The 19347-nt window shown below is 37.1% G+C and overlaps 1 protein-coding gene across 1 annotated transcript in view; it reads left to right on the forward strand.

Moving 5' to 3' along the window:
- The window catches only part of ZC2HC1A (zinc finger C2HC-type containing 1A), a gene marked incomplete at its 5' end in the record, with an annotated part of 63181 nt that overhangs the window by 20252 nt on the left and 23582 nt on the right, over positions 1-19347 (forward strand). The window contains 4 exon segments of the mRNA XM_080647099.1: positions 512-653; positions 3351-3499; positions 9192-9291; positions 9852-9951. Coding sequence (XP_080503225.1) covers positions 512-653; positions 3351-3499; positions 9192-9291; positions 9852-9951 — 491 coding nt within the window.

Raw genomic sequence — 19347 nt, forward strand, 5'->3', positions numbered from 1 at the left:
AGAGAGTTAATGGAAATTGTTTAAGAAAAAAAAAAACCAATCACCTACTAGGTAAGTTGACCAGGCATATAAACAGTTCACAAAAAGGCAATACTAATGATTTTCAGTTATATGAAAAGATGCTCACTCTTACTCACTATAAGAGAAAAGCCAGTGAAAACCATAGAGAGAATTATCTTTCACCTCTAATCATTAAAAACCAAAAAGTGTGATAACATACTCGGTTGGAGGAACTATGGGAAAACAGGAAAATATACTCTTAGTGGGAACTTAAATACAATGTGACGCCTAGAGAAGTCAATTTAGTGTCTATTACAATTAAAATTGCATTTCAGAAATTACATATAACATGGTTGCATTAAGTTTTCTTTTTGTAATTGTAAATTTGGGAAGGAAATCATTTAAGAACTCCTGGTAAGAGAATATTTAAAGTAATATGGCGTTTCCTCAAGTTTTATCTCAGTTTAGTGTAAAAAAAATGTTCTAAAATTGACTGTGTGTTTTTTTATAGCCGGAACCGCCAAAGAAACCATCTAATTGGAGAAGAAAACATGAGGAATTCATTGCCACCATAAGAGCAGCTAAAGGCCTGGATCAGGCCCTTAAAGAGGGGGGCAAGCTTCCTCCTCCTCCTCCACCTTCTTACGATCCTGGTATATGCCTATTGTTGACAGTACTGCTCATGTGGGGATAACATATTGGTAGAATTTTTATAAATTTTAAGTTGTTATTAAACTTAATCCGTAATAATGGAACCTGATGAAGCATAATCTTTAAAAGTTTTGCTACAAAATAATGTTGATAGCAAGCATTTAGGCTTATTAATACACATCAGTGTTGAACATAGAAATGCATTATCTTTTCATCTCAGTACTTCTATTTAAACACTGTAATATCATTTTAAAACTATTGTAGTAACTATTAAATTTTAATATTCCAGGAAACATCTTAATCATGCTCACTGTGAATTGAAATGTAGTCATTCAGTAAGATTCACACAGTGATGTTGCTTAGTTCTTTGGAATCTTCTCATCTGGGAAGGAAGAAAATCATAACATTGCTTCAAAGATATACAGTTCATGTGAGGAAATTACCATATAAACCGATATACCTAAATATGCCCTTAACTCATGCATTACATTTTTTTTCATTGAGTGGGTAAAGGTTGCTTATTATTGTTATAAAAAAAAAACAAGGCAGGATGCTGGCTACCCCATTTGAGTTGTTATGATACTAATAGGTTTAAAACAGCACAGTTGACATTTTGACATTGATTATTAGAGTAGCCTGAAGAGGTAGTTATTTTAATGTAACAAGTTAACTGCATGAAAATTGTGTTAGTATTTTAGATTGTGATTTATTTCTTTGTAAAGAGAAATTTCTTTAGAAAATCTAGATATGATCATTTTTAATGTTTTATTATAGAAAAGAAGTTGGCAAACTATTTCTCTAAGGGCCAGATAGTAAATATCTTAGGCTTTGCAGGCAACACTCAGCTCTGTTGCCCCTACTACAAGAAATCAACCACAGACAATATGTAAGTAAATGGGTGTAGCTGTCTTCTAATAAAACTTTATTATCAAAACAGGCAGCTGGCAGGATGGATTTGGCCGAGGGGCACTAGTTTGCCAGCCTCTGTTCTAGAGTAATTAACTTTAATGTTAGGTGTGTTTCTGGGATGACCCAGCTGGGTCTGGGTCTCTTTTAATTCTCCCTAAATTTTCCCCATGAAGTTGAATTTTCTCTGTTTTGGAGGCATTTGTATATCACATCTTATTCAACATAGCTATATTTCTCATGTTTACGTCAGTAAGAGAGCAAGACTTCCAGTAGTTCAGCATGATTTGGGCTATAGAAATTTTAAAATCTCATAGTCCTGACAAAACAACTTCTTTGTTATTAGAAATTTTAGACTTACTCACTAATTAGCAGGACAAATTTCTGAGCTTCAAATGAGTATAAATTTAAAGGTAAACCCCTATAGAAAAGTAAACTTGTTGAAATAAATTGAGATTTTTTTGACACTGCTCAATTTTTATATTCATGTCTTTTCAGTGTCTCAGTTGAGATCTTTTATAGTACTACAAAATTTAGTTCAGCTTGGGATAATTTGGAGATTTAATTTTAAAATAAATTTTATTTATAGTATACATTGCATTTTAGAATATTTTATCATGGAAGCATTTGCTCTTAAATTTGAATGGATGTTCAACAATGGAATCATGCCATTGGGCTGAATTAATTATGTTGAGATATATTGCTTTACTTCTTTCATCTGTTGGGACTTCTGAAAGAAAATAAATACAAAATCGATAAAACTATTTTATGACAGTTTTCCTCTAATTGAAATACAATATTTTAATAGATGATCCTAAATTTTAAAATATATTTTGAATGTAATGTGTTATTACTGCTTAATTAGTCTAACATGTAAAAATATGTACATACTAGAGGCCTGGTGCATGAAAATTCATGCACTGGATGGAGAGTCCCTCAGCCCGGCCTGCCCCCTCTCACAGTCCGGGAGCCCTCAGGGGTGGGAGGTGACCCAGCGATCAGGGGAAGGCGACGCCCCCATCACACCTCTGCTGGGTGGCCCTGGGTGGCTGCGCAGCCGCCATCCGAGGCTTGCCTGTGCCTTGGGCCGGCCCCAGGCAGCTGGGGGGCTGAGGGAACTGGGGGACTCTGGAGGCAGGCGCTCCGGCGGGGCTGAGGGGACTGGGCGCCGCCATCTTGTGGCTGTGGGCACCGCCATCTTTGAGGGTGTGGCAGTCAATTAGCATATTACCTCCTTATTGGCTGTGGGTGCTGCATCTTTGTGAGGGTGTGATGATCAGTTAGCATATTCCCTCTTTATTAGATAGGATGATGAAACATGGCATTATAGCGGTAAAGAGAAATAACATTTTTCCTCCACTTAATATTTGTATTGAGGATTTATACTTTTTTTCCCCTTCAAATTTGATTCTAAGCTGGAAGAACATGGGACTTTATCATATACCAGAGGCCCGATGCATGAAATTTGTGCAAGAGCCTTGACCCCCGCCGCCGTGGCAGCCACCTCTGCCTTGGCTCCCACCCGCCATGGCTTTGTCCGGAAGGAAGGATGTCCAGAAGGACATCCGGTCTAATTTGCATATTATGGTTTTATTATTATAGACTAACATTTTTTGCTTAAACATCTTTATACTAAGTTTGGATAAGTCAGGTTGAGTGGTTATAAGGAAATGAGAGATTTTGTTTATTAAATGTTATTATTTATGCTTATGTCTTCATATAAACTTATAATTCATTATGTCCTACTTAAAGTATTGTGTTATTAATTGCTTCTTTTTTTTTTTTTGCTTTAGATTATATTCAATGTCCATATTGCCAGAGGAGATTTAATGAAAATGCGGCTGATAGACATATAAATTTCTGTAAAGAACAGGCAGCACGTATTAGTAATAAAAGCAAATTTTCCACTGATGCCAAAGGCAAAGCGACTTCGCGGACACAGGTGAAATGCGCTACTTAATCATTTCCACAAACAAATGAGAAAATGACTTTTTCAAGTTAACTGTTTTATGTTTATGCTTTATAGAACATTTAAGTATCTTTCTCACCTAAAATTTATTTATTACTGTTCAGGGATTTAGTAATAAATTTGAATGGCTAATTGAAAACAAGTAATTACAGTTAATCAGTTTGAAATGGACTTGAGTTAGTAGAGACTTGTAAATATACAGATTTTGAAGAGGTATTATGAAATATGTAAGAAAATAAGTTAAAAATTGATGAAGCAGGTGCAGAGGAAACCAGAGGTGATAGAGGAGTAAGAAAATGCCAGTCAATTCCTCAATGAAAATCATGTAAGTGTTGCTCTGGCTGGTGTGGGTCAGTTGGTTGGAGCATCATCCTGTGTACTGGAAGGTTGCTTGTTAGAGTCCTGGTCAGGGCACATGCCTAGGTTGTGGGTTCGGTCCCCAGTCAGGGCATGTACAGGAGGCAACGAATCAATGTTTCTCTCTCTCTCCCTCTCCGGTCCCTTCCCTCTCCCCTTCAATCCCTTCTCTCCTTCTCTAAAATCAATTATTTTTAAAAAATCATGTAAGAACTGAATGTTTCTATGTTATGTATGAGTAATGTTTCCATGTTATGTATGAGTAATGCTCATGAGGGAATGAATGTAGGGTCAAATCCAAATTGCTAATTTTAGCCTTTATTTCTTCATTTGTGCAGTGGTGATTTCCATGAGTATTGTGAGAAGCAGATGGAATAATGTATGTGAAAGCATTCAGCACACTCTTAACCATAGAACGATTTTGTTATATGAAATTGATTTTTACAGTACTATTGGTTTTCTTTAAGCATATTGGAAGTATGAAAATGTCATACTTCCAAGCAAATTTCATTTTTTTATAAAGCTTTCATTTGTAAATAATTTTTTATTACTATAAATCTAGCAGGTAAAATAAATCCATTTCTCTTGTTACTTACAAATAAAATATTGAATTAAAAGACTCCATTACAATTGGGGTCTTCTTGAGAGAATTTTTTCATTGAGTTTTTGTTAGTATTATTGGAAATAGAACACATCATTATTACTGTCATTGTGGGGAAAGAACAGTGACTCATTTTGAATGATTTCCCAAACACATATCTTACATATAAACAGTTAATGACCATAATATGATTTTTTGTTTTGTTTCAAGAATAAAATAATCAGTAGAGCAAAGGAAATACAATAGAACGTGTATATGCCAACAACTTTGTTCCAAATAATTGATAAATGTGAAATCCAAGTAGTTGATTTTCTCACCTTAAATCAGTGTTAATTCCATGTCCAGTTGTGTATGTTCATTTCACTCTAACCCCATATTTTCTTTCTTTTTTAAAAAATACATTTTTATTGATTTCAGAGAGGAAGGGAGAGGGAGATGGGGAGAGAGAAACATCAATGATGAGAGAGAATCATGGATCAGCTGCCTCCTGCACGCCCTCACTGGGGATCGAGCCCGCAATCCAGGCATGTGCCCTGACCCGGAATCGAACCATGACCTCCTGGTTCATAGGTTGATGCTCAACCACTGAGCCATGCTGGCCAGGCCATATTTTCATGTTTCTATTCACTCAAGTTTTTATTGAGTACCCTCTTCGAGTCAGACACTGTAGCAAGTACTGAGTGTATATTAGTAGACTAAATACAATACTTTTTCTGAAGAGGTTTAGATGCATCCTTATCATATTTAGCAGCTGTATTTTCATCAGCACACAGTATTATCAGTCCTGAGCATTTTTAGTACTTTGTTGAAAAATTGGTCTAAATAGTTTTATAAGAAACTAGGGGCCCAGTGCACAAATTCATGCACCTTGAAAGGAACTGTGGGATGTGAGGCTGTGGTGGGCACAGGGGCTGGTCTCTGCCCATCCTCTGTGCCCCCGCCTGGCTCCTCCTGCCATGGCCCCCAGTCCCTTGTCTGCCTGCAGCCCTGCTCCTGTTGTTGCCGCTCCCACACGCTGACGGCGTCGGTCCCACTCAAACCCGCTGATGGCGTGGAGCAATTGGGGCTGGCGCCAGCAGTGGGTGCAAGTGGTGGCTGCTGCCCCAATCGCCCCGCAGGAGCAGGGGAGGTGGAGAAGCCCTCAGGGGTGATCAGGGCCAGCAGCCGCTGCTCACACCCACTGATGGCGCTGAGTGATCGGGACTGGCGCCAGGCACTGGCAGTGGGTGTGAGCGGCAGCTCTGGTGCTGGCAGCGACTGGCACCCACCTTGGTCTGGCGCCCTCGCTCACCTGCTCCACCATCCCATAGTGACTGGTTGTTCGGTTGTTCCGGCTGTTCTGCTGTTCGGTCTATTTGCATATTAGCCTTTTATTATATAGGATTAATGTCTTCCACATTCTTTAAGCTTTTCTATTAAAGAAAGTCTTTGTAAATATAAATATTTTACTAAGGAAATTTACTAGAGTTGTGATCAGCATAAAAAAAAAACAGGAAATAATCAGCACCTAACAAATACTTAATGAATGAAAGAAATATACATTGAGTGGCCAGATTATTATGATCTCTGAATGCATAATAATCTGGCCACTCAGTGTATATCCTATATAATAAAAGGCTAATATGCAAATTGTCCCCTTGACCAGGAGTTCGACCAGCAGGCAGGCCGGCCAACCGCCCATGTCCCCTCCCCCTGGCCAGGCTGGCCAGACCCCACCCATGCACGAATTCATGCACCAGGCCTCATATATATATATATATATATATATATATATATATATATGTATATATACATGCTGAGTGGCCAGATTATTATGTGTTCAGAGATCATAATAATCTGGCCACTCAGTGTATATTGACTATAATTGTATTAAAAGAAAATTATTTTGTTTTTCTGAATGAACTTATACGAAATTGTTGATAGCTAGTCATACTGAAAGCCTTTCTAATGCTGGTTGAATTTCAGCCAGGTGCTGTGGGATAGATAAAATGCAGCTCAGGGAGGAAAGAGTCCCATTATCTAGGGCAGGGGGACAGCAACCTACTGAGAGGCAGGTGAATATTCTTTAAACAAGAGGCATTCAGAGTAGCATGAGGATTCACAAAGGAAACTAACCTGACTAGTTCTTGTTGAAAGTAACAGGAGCTATTAGAGGAGATAGATAAGGTTGGACTACGTTTTAGGGACCTCAGGAAACAATAAAATTGAGTAAAGCCGTAGAAGGCCTAAATATAGAGAGCAGAAAAGCAAAGCACCATTTGAAAGGCATATTCTGCCTTTTTTAATTTCTAAGCCATTAAGTAAATAATAATAAATTCTGAAGTGTACATAAAAATTTATAGTGCTCGATATATAGTTTTACTAGGCCCGTCCTGCCTGCGCTCAACCTGAAGGCTTGACCTCTCACTATGCAATGCGCCCCCCTTCGTGTATGCAGCTCATGAGTGGGTCACCAATTCTGTTTCTTAATTCAGTTTTATGGGCCCTGTTTTTAGTAGACATGTCTCTGGTATTTTGACAAATCTTTTTTAGGTCTTGTTTTCCATATTTATTTTAAAATCTTTTCTAATATATTCATTGGTATTTTAGTGGGAGAGACATACGAACAGATGCCCTTTTATTTTATTTTATTTAAAAATATTTTTATTGATTTTTTAGCGAGAAGAAGGGAGAGGGAGAGAAAGAAACATCTGTGAGAGGGAAACATCGATTGGCTGCCTCGCACACCCCTTACTGGGGGATTCAGCCAGCAGCCCAGGCATGTGCCCTGACCTGGAATCCAGCTGGCAACCTCTGGGTGCATGGGACACGCCCAACCAGCTGAGCCACACAGATGCCCTTTTAAATCAGAAACACCTCAGCTCTCCCCAGGTTGCTCACTTGGTTAGAGTGTCATCCTGATATGCCAAGGTTGCAGGTTTGATCTCCACTCGGGGCACATCCATGGATCAACCAGTGAATGTATAAGTAAGTGGAACAACAAATTGATGTTTCTCAATGCTTCTCTCTCTCTCTCTCTAAAAATCAGTTATAAAAACCCAAACAAACCAGAAAGACCTCTCAGGTTTTTAAAGAAACTGTCCAAGGCTTATCTCCAAGGTCTTCTAGTCTTTTCTTCATCTGATAGATAGTTATTGAAGGTTTTCTATTTGCCAAGTGCCCAAGAAGTTTTAGTTTCTGGCATAATAGTTTCAAATGTGTATGGTATTTGAGTGTGTGTGAGAGACCCTTTTATCAAGATTTTTTTGAAGGTCACATACTGAATTTCAGAGATATGTTTAAAATTTGTGTTTAGCTAGCAACATTTTAGTAGTGCTACTGCTGATTATTGGTTATAAAATATGATTTGACTTTTGAAAATCAGGTTTAAAACACATTTTCAGATAAAATCCTAAGCAGTCTAAATACTGCATTAGGCTAACTCTAAAGTACACACACAATGCAGTAATCCTATATAATAAAAGGCTAATATACAAATCATCCCCTCGGGAGTTCATCCAACCAGGAGTTTGACGGCTCGCTATGAGTGCACTGACCACCAGGGGATAGTGCAGAATGAAGGAAGGTCCTGGCCAGCCCTGATCGCTGGCCAGGCCTAGGGACCCTACCCGTGCATGAATTTTGTGCACCGGGCCTCTAGTCACCTTATAGTGAAGCATTGGCTGACACTGAGGTGGCCTGAGTCTTCATTTCCGTTCTGTTGTTCAGTTGGGGTGTAACCCTGGGCAAGTGCATTTCTTTTTTTTTTATTTTTAATTTTATTGATTTTTTACAGAGAGGAAGGGAGAGGGATAGAGAGTTAGAAACATCGATGAGAGAGAAACATCGATCAGCTGCCTCCCGCACACCCCCCACTGGGGATGTGCCCGCAACCAAGGCACATGCCCTTGACCGGAATCGAACCCGGGACCCTTCAGTCCGCAGGCCGACGCTCTATCCACTGAGCCAAACGGTTTTGGCAAGTGCATTTCTTTATATCAGGTCAGGTGATTGATAAGATATTTTTGTATTTAGTAAATGAGCAAAATTTGGCTCATAAGAGACAGTGAAATAAAATTAATAGTGATATCCCTTGAGAGAGTGGAGCACAAATAAAAATAACATAAGCTGATGTGCCCTGTTCTTTCTTAACTCACAGCCTATCCCTTGGATGTGGTCTGGTGAGGATGGGAAGCCAGACTTGGCTCTCTCTTCACATTGGGGCATCCCGAAGGCAGCTCTTGTAAACCTGTCTGGGCTGATATGTAATTTTAGGCATTTTGATCAGGAAATGTGGCTGGATTATACATATGAAATATAAAACCACACCCAGGGACATGTTATATCCTGACCTTTAAAAGTCACTCCACCTAGTAAGAGGCATTGGGTGTCTCTCTAAGTTTTTCTATTAATATTTGCTTGGTGTTTAGAATCTAACATTGAGGAAATATTTCCCACTAAACCTTTCCCCTATGACCTGGGAAAGTTGCTCTTTGTTTATTTTAGAAATGGAACATCTTAGCCAAACTTTCAGTCCACCAGTTTTGAGAAGGAACATTTTGGGAAACCTCTCTGAGGTGACACTTTCTAATCTACATTTTTTCACTTTGGGCAAAAGTAACAAATAAAAGGATTGCTCATTGAAGGGAGTGAAATACTAGTTGTGAAACAATAGTTTACAATTGATATTAAAAATGATGATGAGATAATTTATTTTCATTATTTTAGTATAAGCCGCCTGCTCTTAAGAAGTCAAATTCTCCTGGGAGCCTGTCATCGGGATCTTCACGATTACCACAGCCAAGTGGCACCAGCAAGACTGTTGTAGGTAATGAGAGCCATGAAAAAATTCGTCTCCTTTCTGTTGTTATTTACAGGTCGGTAGAGAAGGAAATGAAGACAGTGTTCTATTCGGATCACTAAAATAGATTTGTGATTAGTTAAGAGATAGGGTAAAAATAAAGTAACTTTCAATAGCTTCTACTTTAGATGTTTATTGTCTTTTTTTAGCTTCAATGAATATCCTTGATGTTGTTAATGATATAGCATTTGTTCAGAATAGTCAACCAAGTTCTTTTCTTGATTCTTTGACTATTTTTCCCTCATTTCAACCTATACTGCTCTGAACTTGACAGTTGCCCTTAAAAGACAAATGTTTAATGGTTAGAAGACAGTGTTGACTACTGAAGTGTACTTTTATTTGTATGTAAATTAGAAATGAAAGATACTAGATGTTCTCTGGAAACTTCATTTTTTTAAGAAAAATAATTCTTAGTTGATAACGAGTTTAGATTTATTGCCAGTAATCCATTATTTTCCTTGTCAGATGCTAATTTATGTGATTTTTTTTTCAGAGTTTCATTAAAACTAATACCTTTTTATTGTAAGGTGTCTCTTCAGGTAGAGTGTCTTCAGTTAGCAGCTCGTTGGGAAACAAACTTCAGACCTTATCTCCCTCGCATAAAGTGATAGCGGCCCCTCATGTAGGGTAGGTTGACGTTGAACCTAATTCATTAGTGACATAAATATGTATAAATAATACTAAGGTTTTATTTTGTTTAGATAATTGGCTTTTTCATTAACCTTAATTTTCTTTCTGAGTTCACTTGTCTGTTAATATTGCTGCTCAGGACCACACTCATTGCTGGCGAGGCTCTAAATTAGTATACTCACATTGGAAGGAAATCTGCCTAACATTTATCAAGAGGTTTAAAGTATTCCTATTTTTGATTGAATAATTTTACTCGGGTAATCTAGCTAAGGAAATCATTTGAAATATGGAAGATTTTTGTAGTAATCATGATTTAGTAAGCATTATGTATCAGGCACTGTGCTAGACATTTTACACACAATTTTATTAAAATCACCCTACTACTGTATCATGAGAGGGTCCGAGAAGGAAAGTAATTTGTTCAAAGCTGCACAGCTGTTAAAAGTTAGAAGCAGGGTACAGATCAGGGTCTCTTTAGCTCTAAACATTGCTCTCTTTTCATGTTTTTATTACAATGTAAAAAATATGAAACCACCTAAATGTGTCTAGCTTTGTTTGAAGAGCAGATGTTGAAAGTTTACAAAGGGATATTATGCAACCATAAACAAATACATAAATCTTAATAACCCGATTCTGCTATAACATGAGTGAAATGTAGGATACAAACTCCATGTTTGCTATGATAGAAAGTAGAAAAATAGATGTAGACAAAAAAAGACCAAATATGCTGAAATAGTAAAAATGGGTGATTCTTTTCCTTTTATTTAATACTAAATACTTTTTATTTTTCTACAGTTTTATAAACATGGTTTTCAGTAAAGTAGCATAAGTAAGCTTTGAACAATTATGTTAATGTGGGGAAATTATTGATAACACTAGAGGTTTTAATAGAAGGCCTGGCAGCCCACTAAACTCATTTTCTCTTCCATTTTGATGCCAGAAAATTAAGGATTACCATGTGTTCATTAGAATGCAGGCTGATGTCGATATCTTTAGAAATGCTAATAAGGTTGATATAGGAAATATTGCCCATATTACTTTCAGATATAGGTTATCACTTTAGTTTTTATGTAGGAAATATACTAGCATATTAGGGTAAATATAAAATGGTAATAATTGCCTTTTGTGTCCTAATTTGGATTATGTAGAAAGTGCAAGAACTAAAAGGAATTTAACTTCTTTTGTAGAAAAAGAAGAACAATAAACTAACAACATCTGATTAGTTAAATGTTTTTTTTCTTTTTGTTGTGCTTCCAAAAAGAAGAGACAGGCTTTCCTTAAGAAAGAGAGAGGTTATCAGTAGAACAGGTGGTTGAAAAGTAAAAGGTTCTCAGCTTCCAGTGATAAAACTGATTTCTTGCTTCTCTACTGATTTTATTTTAATAACTAAAGTATAGACATAGCCATATGTGTTTTAATTTACAAAGCCTTTCTAACCATATCACAAAGAATTACCTTCCATGTTAGTTTATAGTTTTTGTTTCTAGTATTACTTGTAGTTTCATTTGCATGTGATTATGAATTAAAAGCTGGTATTTTCAGAACCTCTCCTATCATGCTGGTAATTTAATCATTTGGCAATAGTGAGTTGCACTGACACCCTGTATTCTTAAATAGGGCGAGTGAAGCTGGCTCGTATAATCGAAAGGGGCGCTGACTTTGAATTAGAGAACGAGGCTTCTGGGCCCAACTTTGCCACTAAATAGCTTTATGACTTTGACTTTGTGCCTATCTCCTTTCTGTCTCACTCGGACCTCATCTGTGACTCGCCTTAGATCATGACAACTGACCTAAGAAAATCTGATCAACATTTACATCATCCCTTGGAGAAAATGTTTTTACTGACAAGCAAAGATTGTGAGCACACATTTTATGTTAAGTACTGCTTATAATACGATGAAGAGTTAACATTTCTGGTTCTCTCACATCATATTAAACTGTCAAACATAACTATTCAAATCCCAATTGTCCATTTATATATGATCCTTACATGTTACAGGAGTGCCTTTAGATACTAGGAAGAGAGCGGTGGTGTTTGCTGCTGGCTAATATATTACTATATTAACTGGAACATAACCGTATTATATATATTTCACAGAACCATTCATGGCCGCTGTTTAGTGGCAGGCTTCATTCCTTTTTTAGAATTATTGAGGTAACGATCTATTTGTGCTAGATTATAACTTCTGTGATCACAAAGCTCTGTGTGTCTGCATTGCTTGCAGTTATAACTACCAAGTATTGTATAATGCCTGGCATATAGGCACACAAATTTTTGACAAGTAAATAAAAAAAGTAATGAATTCATAAATTAGATCCCTCATTTGTCAACCTGTTGGCACATCACAGAATCATGGTGCTGGTACTGATGGAATAATTACATAAAGTTTGCATGGCAACTATTATTTCCAGCGACACAAGTGATTCAGGATAGAGTTAAAGGAATTAAGACACCTGGCTAGCTGAAATGTTCAAGAAATTAGGCATCTTCTGAGGTTAATAAAATAGTTTCAGTGACTTGGAATTATTTCAAGCCTACATATATACACAGAGTTTGCTCTGTTCAGCTTTTTATGCATACCAATGATCTGTAATATTTAGCAAATATTGGAATCAAACCACAGACAAATTCTGTGTTTGCCAATTAACTTCTCGACAACCTGTGGGTCAACCAATTTTAATAGTTTTTTTAAGCAAAGCATACACCCAAAGGAAATTTTTCCCTAATCTAGAAGATGACTAATTTTTAGAAATTTGAGAAGTATAAAATGCAGAGCTTCTAAATAAATATTGCCACATTTGAATTCTATCACAGAGTTCATAGCCTTGCCTTGAGAATTGTGTTTTCTTAATGGTTAATTACCAGCTTAAATAGATGTTTATCTGATAATTTTCAATAGCTAAAATATCAAATTTCAAAGCTTTACTTCTGTTACTGTGAAAAACAGAAATTTACCCTGAAACAACAGAATGCATGTAAGGAACATTTCTTAATACAAAAATTGAATTTGGATTTTCATACTTTATATTGACAACTAGAGGCCCGGTGCACAAAATTAGTGCATGGGGGTCTGTGTCCCTCAGGCCAGCCTGCACTCTCTCCAATCTGGGACCCTCGAGGGATGTCTGACTGCCCGTTTAGGCCCGAGGGACAGTCGGACATCCCTCTCACAATCCAGGACTGCTGGCTCCCAACTGCTCTCCTGCCTGCCTTCCTGATTGCCCCTAACCGCTTCTGCCTGCCAGCCTGATTGGTGCCTAACTGCCCCCCTGCCAGCCTGATTGCCCCTAATTGCCCTCCCCTGCAGGCCTGGTCACTCCTAACTGCCCTCCCCTGCAGGCCTGGTCACCCCTAACTGCCCTCTCCTGCAGGCCTGGTCCTCCCCAACTGCTCTCTCCTGCAGGCCTGGGTCCCCCCCTAACTGCCCTTCCCTGCAGGCCTGGTCGCCCCCAACTTTCCTCCCCTGACAGCCTGGTCACCCCTAACTGCCCTCCCCTGCTGGCCATCTTGTGTCCACATGGGGGCAGCCATCTTGTGTGTTGGAGTGACGGTCAATTTGCATACTACTCTTTTATTAGATAGGATAGAGGACTGCTGTATGGGTGGGGGCCAACTGGTTTGCCCTGAAGGGTGTCCTGGATCAGGGTGGGGGTTCCCTTGGGGCATGGGGCAGCCTGGGCGAGGGGTCTGTGGTGGTTTGCAGGCTGGCCACGGCCCCCGGCGACCCAAGCAGAGGCCCTGGGATCTGGGATTTATTTATCTTCTATAATTAAAACTTTTTAGCCTTGAGCGGAGGCCAGGACCGGCCGGGAAGATTGACTGCCTCCATCACCAGGGAAACCCAAGCCTCCTGTTTGCTCTGTGGCCACAGCCATTTTTGTTGGGATTTATTTATCTTCTATAATTGAAACTTTGTAGCCTTGAGTGGAGGCCTGGGCCGGCTAGGGTGTGCAGGAAGCTTGGCTTTCTCCATTGCTGGGGAAACCCAAGCCTCCTGCTCACTCTGTGGCCGTAGCCATCTTGGTTGGGTTAATGTGCATACTCGCTCCTGATTGGCTGGTGGGCATGGCTTGTGGGTGTAGTGGAGGTACAGTCAATTTGCATATTACTCTTTTATTAGATAGGATAGTAAGAAATAAATGTCTAGTTTTTAAGTACATTTTGCTTTGCCTTCTTGCTCCTGTGGCACAGTGGAGCATTTGTGGCAGAGACCGTCTAACCCGCAAAGCCTAACCTACTGACTGTCTAACCCAGCCGTGGGCAAACTACGGCCCGCGGGCCGGATCCGGCCCGTTCGGCTGTTCTATCCGGCCCGTGGAGCCGAAAGAGCAGAGGGTTCTCTTGCTCTCCCCTCCGCTCCTTTACTTTGAATTTATATTAGTTCACACAAACACTCCATCCATGCTTTTGTTCCGGCCCTCCGGTCCAGTTTAAGAACCCATTGTGGCCTTTGAGTCAAAAAGTTTGCCCACCCCTGGTCTAACCCTTTGCAGGAAAAGTTGGCCACTCCCTATCTTAGAATAAGGAAATGATTGTAGCATTAGGTATTTATAATTTGAAGGTTAGAATAAGTAAGTTATTGTAGGCATTAGATATTTATAATTTGAAGGTTAGAATAAGTAAATGATTGTAGGCATTAGATATTTATAATTTGAAGGTTGGTATTTTTAAGTATTCTTCATTTACACCCAGAGATGGAACTTTTATTTTTTTAAGTCACTTGGGCTCTCCAGGAACTTTGGCTATAGATTAGGATTCTATATATCAAACACCAAACTGTCCTTTAACTTTTATTAATCCAACACTTTTTGATGGTTGAATAGAAAGAACAGTGAGGGACTGAAAATATACTTTCATATTGACTCTGACTAAATCTAGATGCCAATTTAAGGACATATCATATGAGATTGAAATCCTATGTTAAGTTACACGATCAGATTGTCAAAATGTCTGCTACATGGGAGTGCTTTGTTGGCTTCAAAATCCCCCTTTGTTTTCCTTAGCAGCAGCAAGACTGCTTTTAATGCTGAATGGATTTGTTTATTCCTGCCTTAATTTCTTGCAGACCTTGGCTGTAAAATAATTGCCATTACTGAATTGGAGCCTTTAAACGAAAATGGCATTAAAGCACTCTAAAAACATTTAGATTGTTAGTTCCATAATGGGGTACTATCAGATGATTGAAATTATATTCCTCAAACTTTGTAAATAATTAAAAAATACATCATAAAGTAGATTTGTCGTTGTATTTTCCCAACATTTATTAATTCTCAAAGTGACCTCAGAAATAGATGATGTATAAATTCAATATGAAAATCAGCAAAGGTGCATTTTTTTTCATAACTGGAAACATCTAAGGCTCTTGAGATCAAGGGAAAACATGTAATAGATACAGACTTACTGGTTTCTATACTCATGTTATTCACTGCCTTAACTGATGGTTTGCAAGACCTAGAAAGAGAAAACTTCCACCAAAGAGCAATCAGTTGGATTGAAGTCTTTAAATTCCTTTTGATAATATCACCACTTTTGCAAAGATTTCTATTTCTTTTCAAATTCCCTTTATCTTGTTGCTACTTTGACATCTCCAGTGCTACTGGAGGTAGAGGCACAGAAATAGGAGGTTTGATAGAAAAGGGGATAGGAATAAGGAAGTGTTTACACCAAAATAAATATGAAGATGGTACATGAGAAATGTCTGTTATATCCTAGATCTGGGTACGTTAGGGAAAGATTTAAGTATTTGAAAGTTCTTTTATAAATTAATATTTAAAAAATTTATTAATTATCCCAATATTGACTTTTATTACATAGTATTTAAAAATATATGTGTAAATAAGATTTTATATGTATACTAGAGGCCCGATGCACAAAATTCATGCAAGAGTAGGCCTTTCTTCCCCCGGCTGCTGGCACCGGCTTCCCTCTGGCACCTGGGACCCAGGTTTCCCTTGCAGCCCTGGCTTCATCTGGAAGGTCGTCCGGAAGTATGTCCGGTCTAATTAGCATATTACACTTTTATTATTATAAATATTTATATATAATTATTGTAAATATAAATTACCTATAACGTATTTATATGTATACATTTTTATTTTTATTATTTTCTTTAAATATATTTTATTGATTTTTTACAGAGAGGAAGGGAGAGGGAGAGAGAGTTAGAAACATCGATGAGAGAGAAACATCAACCAGCTGCCTCCTGCACACCCCCTACTGGGGATGTGCCCGCAACCAAGGCACATGCCCTTGACCGGAATCAAACCCGGGACCCTTGAGTCCGCAGGCCGACGCTCTATCCACTGAGCCAAACCAGTCAGGGCATATACATTTTTATATAGGTAATATTTTGATTATATTATTGAAATTTATAAATTTAGTTTTTGTCTGGTTATAACTTGATATGAACATAGTGTAAAGTAGCAAATTATAGCAGAACGTAAGTTTACATGATTTTTTGTTTAAGACTAGCATTTACTTACATTTAGCCTAAGTAACATTTTAATTGTGTGTGTTTATGTATATACACACATATACGTATATATATTTACATATATATACATATATATATGTAGATAAATAAGTAGATCAATTGAGTTGAATTTATAACAGGTATATGGCATGATAAATCATCATCGGAACCTGCATTTCCATTAGGCAATCATCTTATATATGGAAAAGTGCTGATATTATCAAAAGGAATTTAAAGACTTCAACTGATCGCTCTTAAAATACTGGAAATCATCTTGCATATGGAATACATGGAATATTTCCATTAATTATCTCTAGATTTTTATTAGATTTTATACATCTCCTTTCTGAAATTGAACTCGGTTATATCATATGTAAGATCTGAGTAGTTTTTAAATTAGAGGAATCTGACTTAAAAATGCAATTTAAATTTTTATAACTTTATTCTGAGAAAATAAAATCTTTCATTCCTTATTCTAAATTCAGATACAGTTTGTTAAAATAACAGTTGGAACACTAATGTTTTGATAATTGTTAAACAATTCAAAGAAAATTCTGATGTGTTAGTTAAAATTCCAAATAGGTAACTTTTCCAATCATCTTTTACAAATAAAATAAACCTTCAAAGTTAATCTCCGATATTTTAGAAATTTTGTATAATATATATTTAATGAAGGCATTTTTAAAAAAAACTTTAAAATGTTTTAAGTAATGTAAACATCACCACCTGCAGAGTATTAATATCAACCTTTACAACAAAATGCCTGTCATATACACGATAGTAAAAGAACATAAAAATGGATAAAATATGTCCCTCAGAGACCCTTATAATCTAGAAAAATGAAGAGATTATTTTTTTTTTAGACACGAAACTCCATTAAGAACAACGATCAAATCTCTCTTACGTACCATGATATCCCCAGAATGTAGCACAGTGCCTGACACATATAGGTGCTCAGGATTTGTACTTTCAGTGAATATATGGAAGAATGAATGAGCAAGCAAGCATTCCTTATAAAGAGTGTACTTTTAAAGTTAATAAGCAGTGAGGTGTTATTCAGTAGGCATTTAAGGTAGTTCTCCTAATTTCATAATTTAATTTCCCCTGTTCCCCACTATAATGCATATTGGTTGGTGATAGTACTTGATTCAGTTATTTGGTTGATGCAAAACAATGAAATATCTACAAACCAGCAATTCATCTACTGCCCTCTAGATGGGGACCCTTTACACTTCTGGCATGGCCACTTTTTTCTTTTTTTAAATATATATATGTATATATATTATTTTTTTAAGAAAGGAAGAGAGAGATAGAAACATCATTGATGAGAAAGAATCATTGATCAGCCACCTCCTACTGGGGATCGAGCTGTGACCTGGTTCATAGGTTGACGCTCAACCACTGAGCCACATCGGCCAGGCCACTTCACGTTTTCACATGTCATTTTTCAATTGCTACCCACTGTTTTCACATAGAATCATTTTTACTTTCTCTGGCTAAATTGCTAAAACAGTCATTCTTTGTTAGAAAGTCAAGTTGGATAAAGATATACATATTTATTTGATTTCTTAGTTTATATTTGTAATTTTAAATGCAGGGGAAATGATAAAATAGTAAAGAAGGAAAAAAGAGAAAGGTTCTATGAATTTAGGGACGGTAAAAAGTGAGGTTATTTGGGAGTGCCATAAGAATAAGCATCAGATCTGTCTTATTTACTAGAATAATAACTTTCAGTTCCCGTCTAACTTCACAAATTTTACTTGAAGCAGTTATTGTCTTAAGTGTCTTCATTCATTTCATTGCCCTGCTGTGCACAAATGTGGCATTTCTTTGGCTAGTCATCAAAACTGGCAAGGTGGCCTGCATGGTCAGAATTTTTATATCTACTAATGGACATTGTGTGATCTACCTGAAGATGTCACATTAATCCTTACCTGGCAGTCAGATAACTAAGAGCTTGGGGGTTGGATTTCTGATGAACCAGAATAATAATTTAAAAAAATTTATATAAAGAAACAAACATAGCAATCTCCTTATGGGTACACCTTTATATATTTTAATAGTAAAATGGACAAGTTAGGCCCTCCACTTCGAACTGGAAGACATGTGCAAAGGTTGTATGACAGTGACACAAAATCAGACAGTGCCATCAAAAGACATGAGTTATTACCCATTTACAAGTAAGTATTTGTAACTCAGTTTGGTTAATCTATTTCAGATATTTCCTTAAAAGCTTTATATACTGAATACTATAAACTTGTACATACCTATACTTTTAAAAAAATCTTATTTTAATGATTTTTAAGCCACAAAGTGCTAAACATAGGACTTAAAACAGCTTGATTTTTGGTGAACATTTCTATTGTTCTAAAGCTGTTTTTAGAGCATACATTTTATTAAATTTTAATTTATAGAGGTTGAAAAAGCAGTCACCTTCAATAATTGTTATTTTTTGTAGGAGTAATATTTTTGAAAAGAATATTATGCCATGTAATATAATATATTACTAGATTATCTTTGAGTTAAGTAGATGATGAATTGTTATAAAAAGGCAGAAAAATGATTTTATTATTTTCTTTTATTTTTCCTTATTCTAAATTATAAGGAATATTATGCCAAGTAATATAACATATTACTAGATTATCTTTGAGTTAAGTAGATGATGAATTGTTATAAAAAGGCAGAAAAATGATTTTATTATTTTCTTTTATTTTTCAAATATATTTTTATTGATTTCAGAGAGGAATGGAGAGGGAAAGAGAGATAGAAACATCAACAATGCGAGAGAATCATTGATCAGCTGCCAACTGCACCCTCTACTGGGGATCGAGCCTGCAACCAGGCATGTGTCCTTGACTGGAATTGAACCCAGGACCCTTCAGTCCACAGACTGATGCTCTATCCATTGAGCCAAACCAGC

Source organism: Plecotus auritus (genome assembly GCF_963455305.1).
Source record: "Plecotus auritus genome assembly, chromosome: 11".
Lineage (NCBI taxonomy): Eukaryota > Metazoa > Chordata > Mammalia > Chiroptera > Vespertilionidae > Plecotus > Plecotus auritus.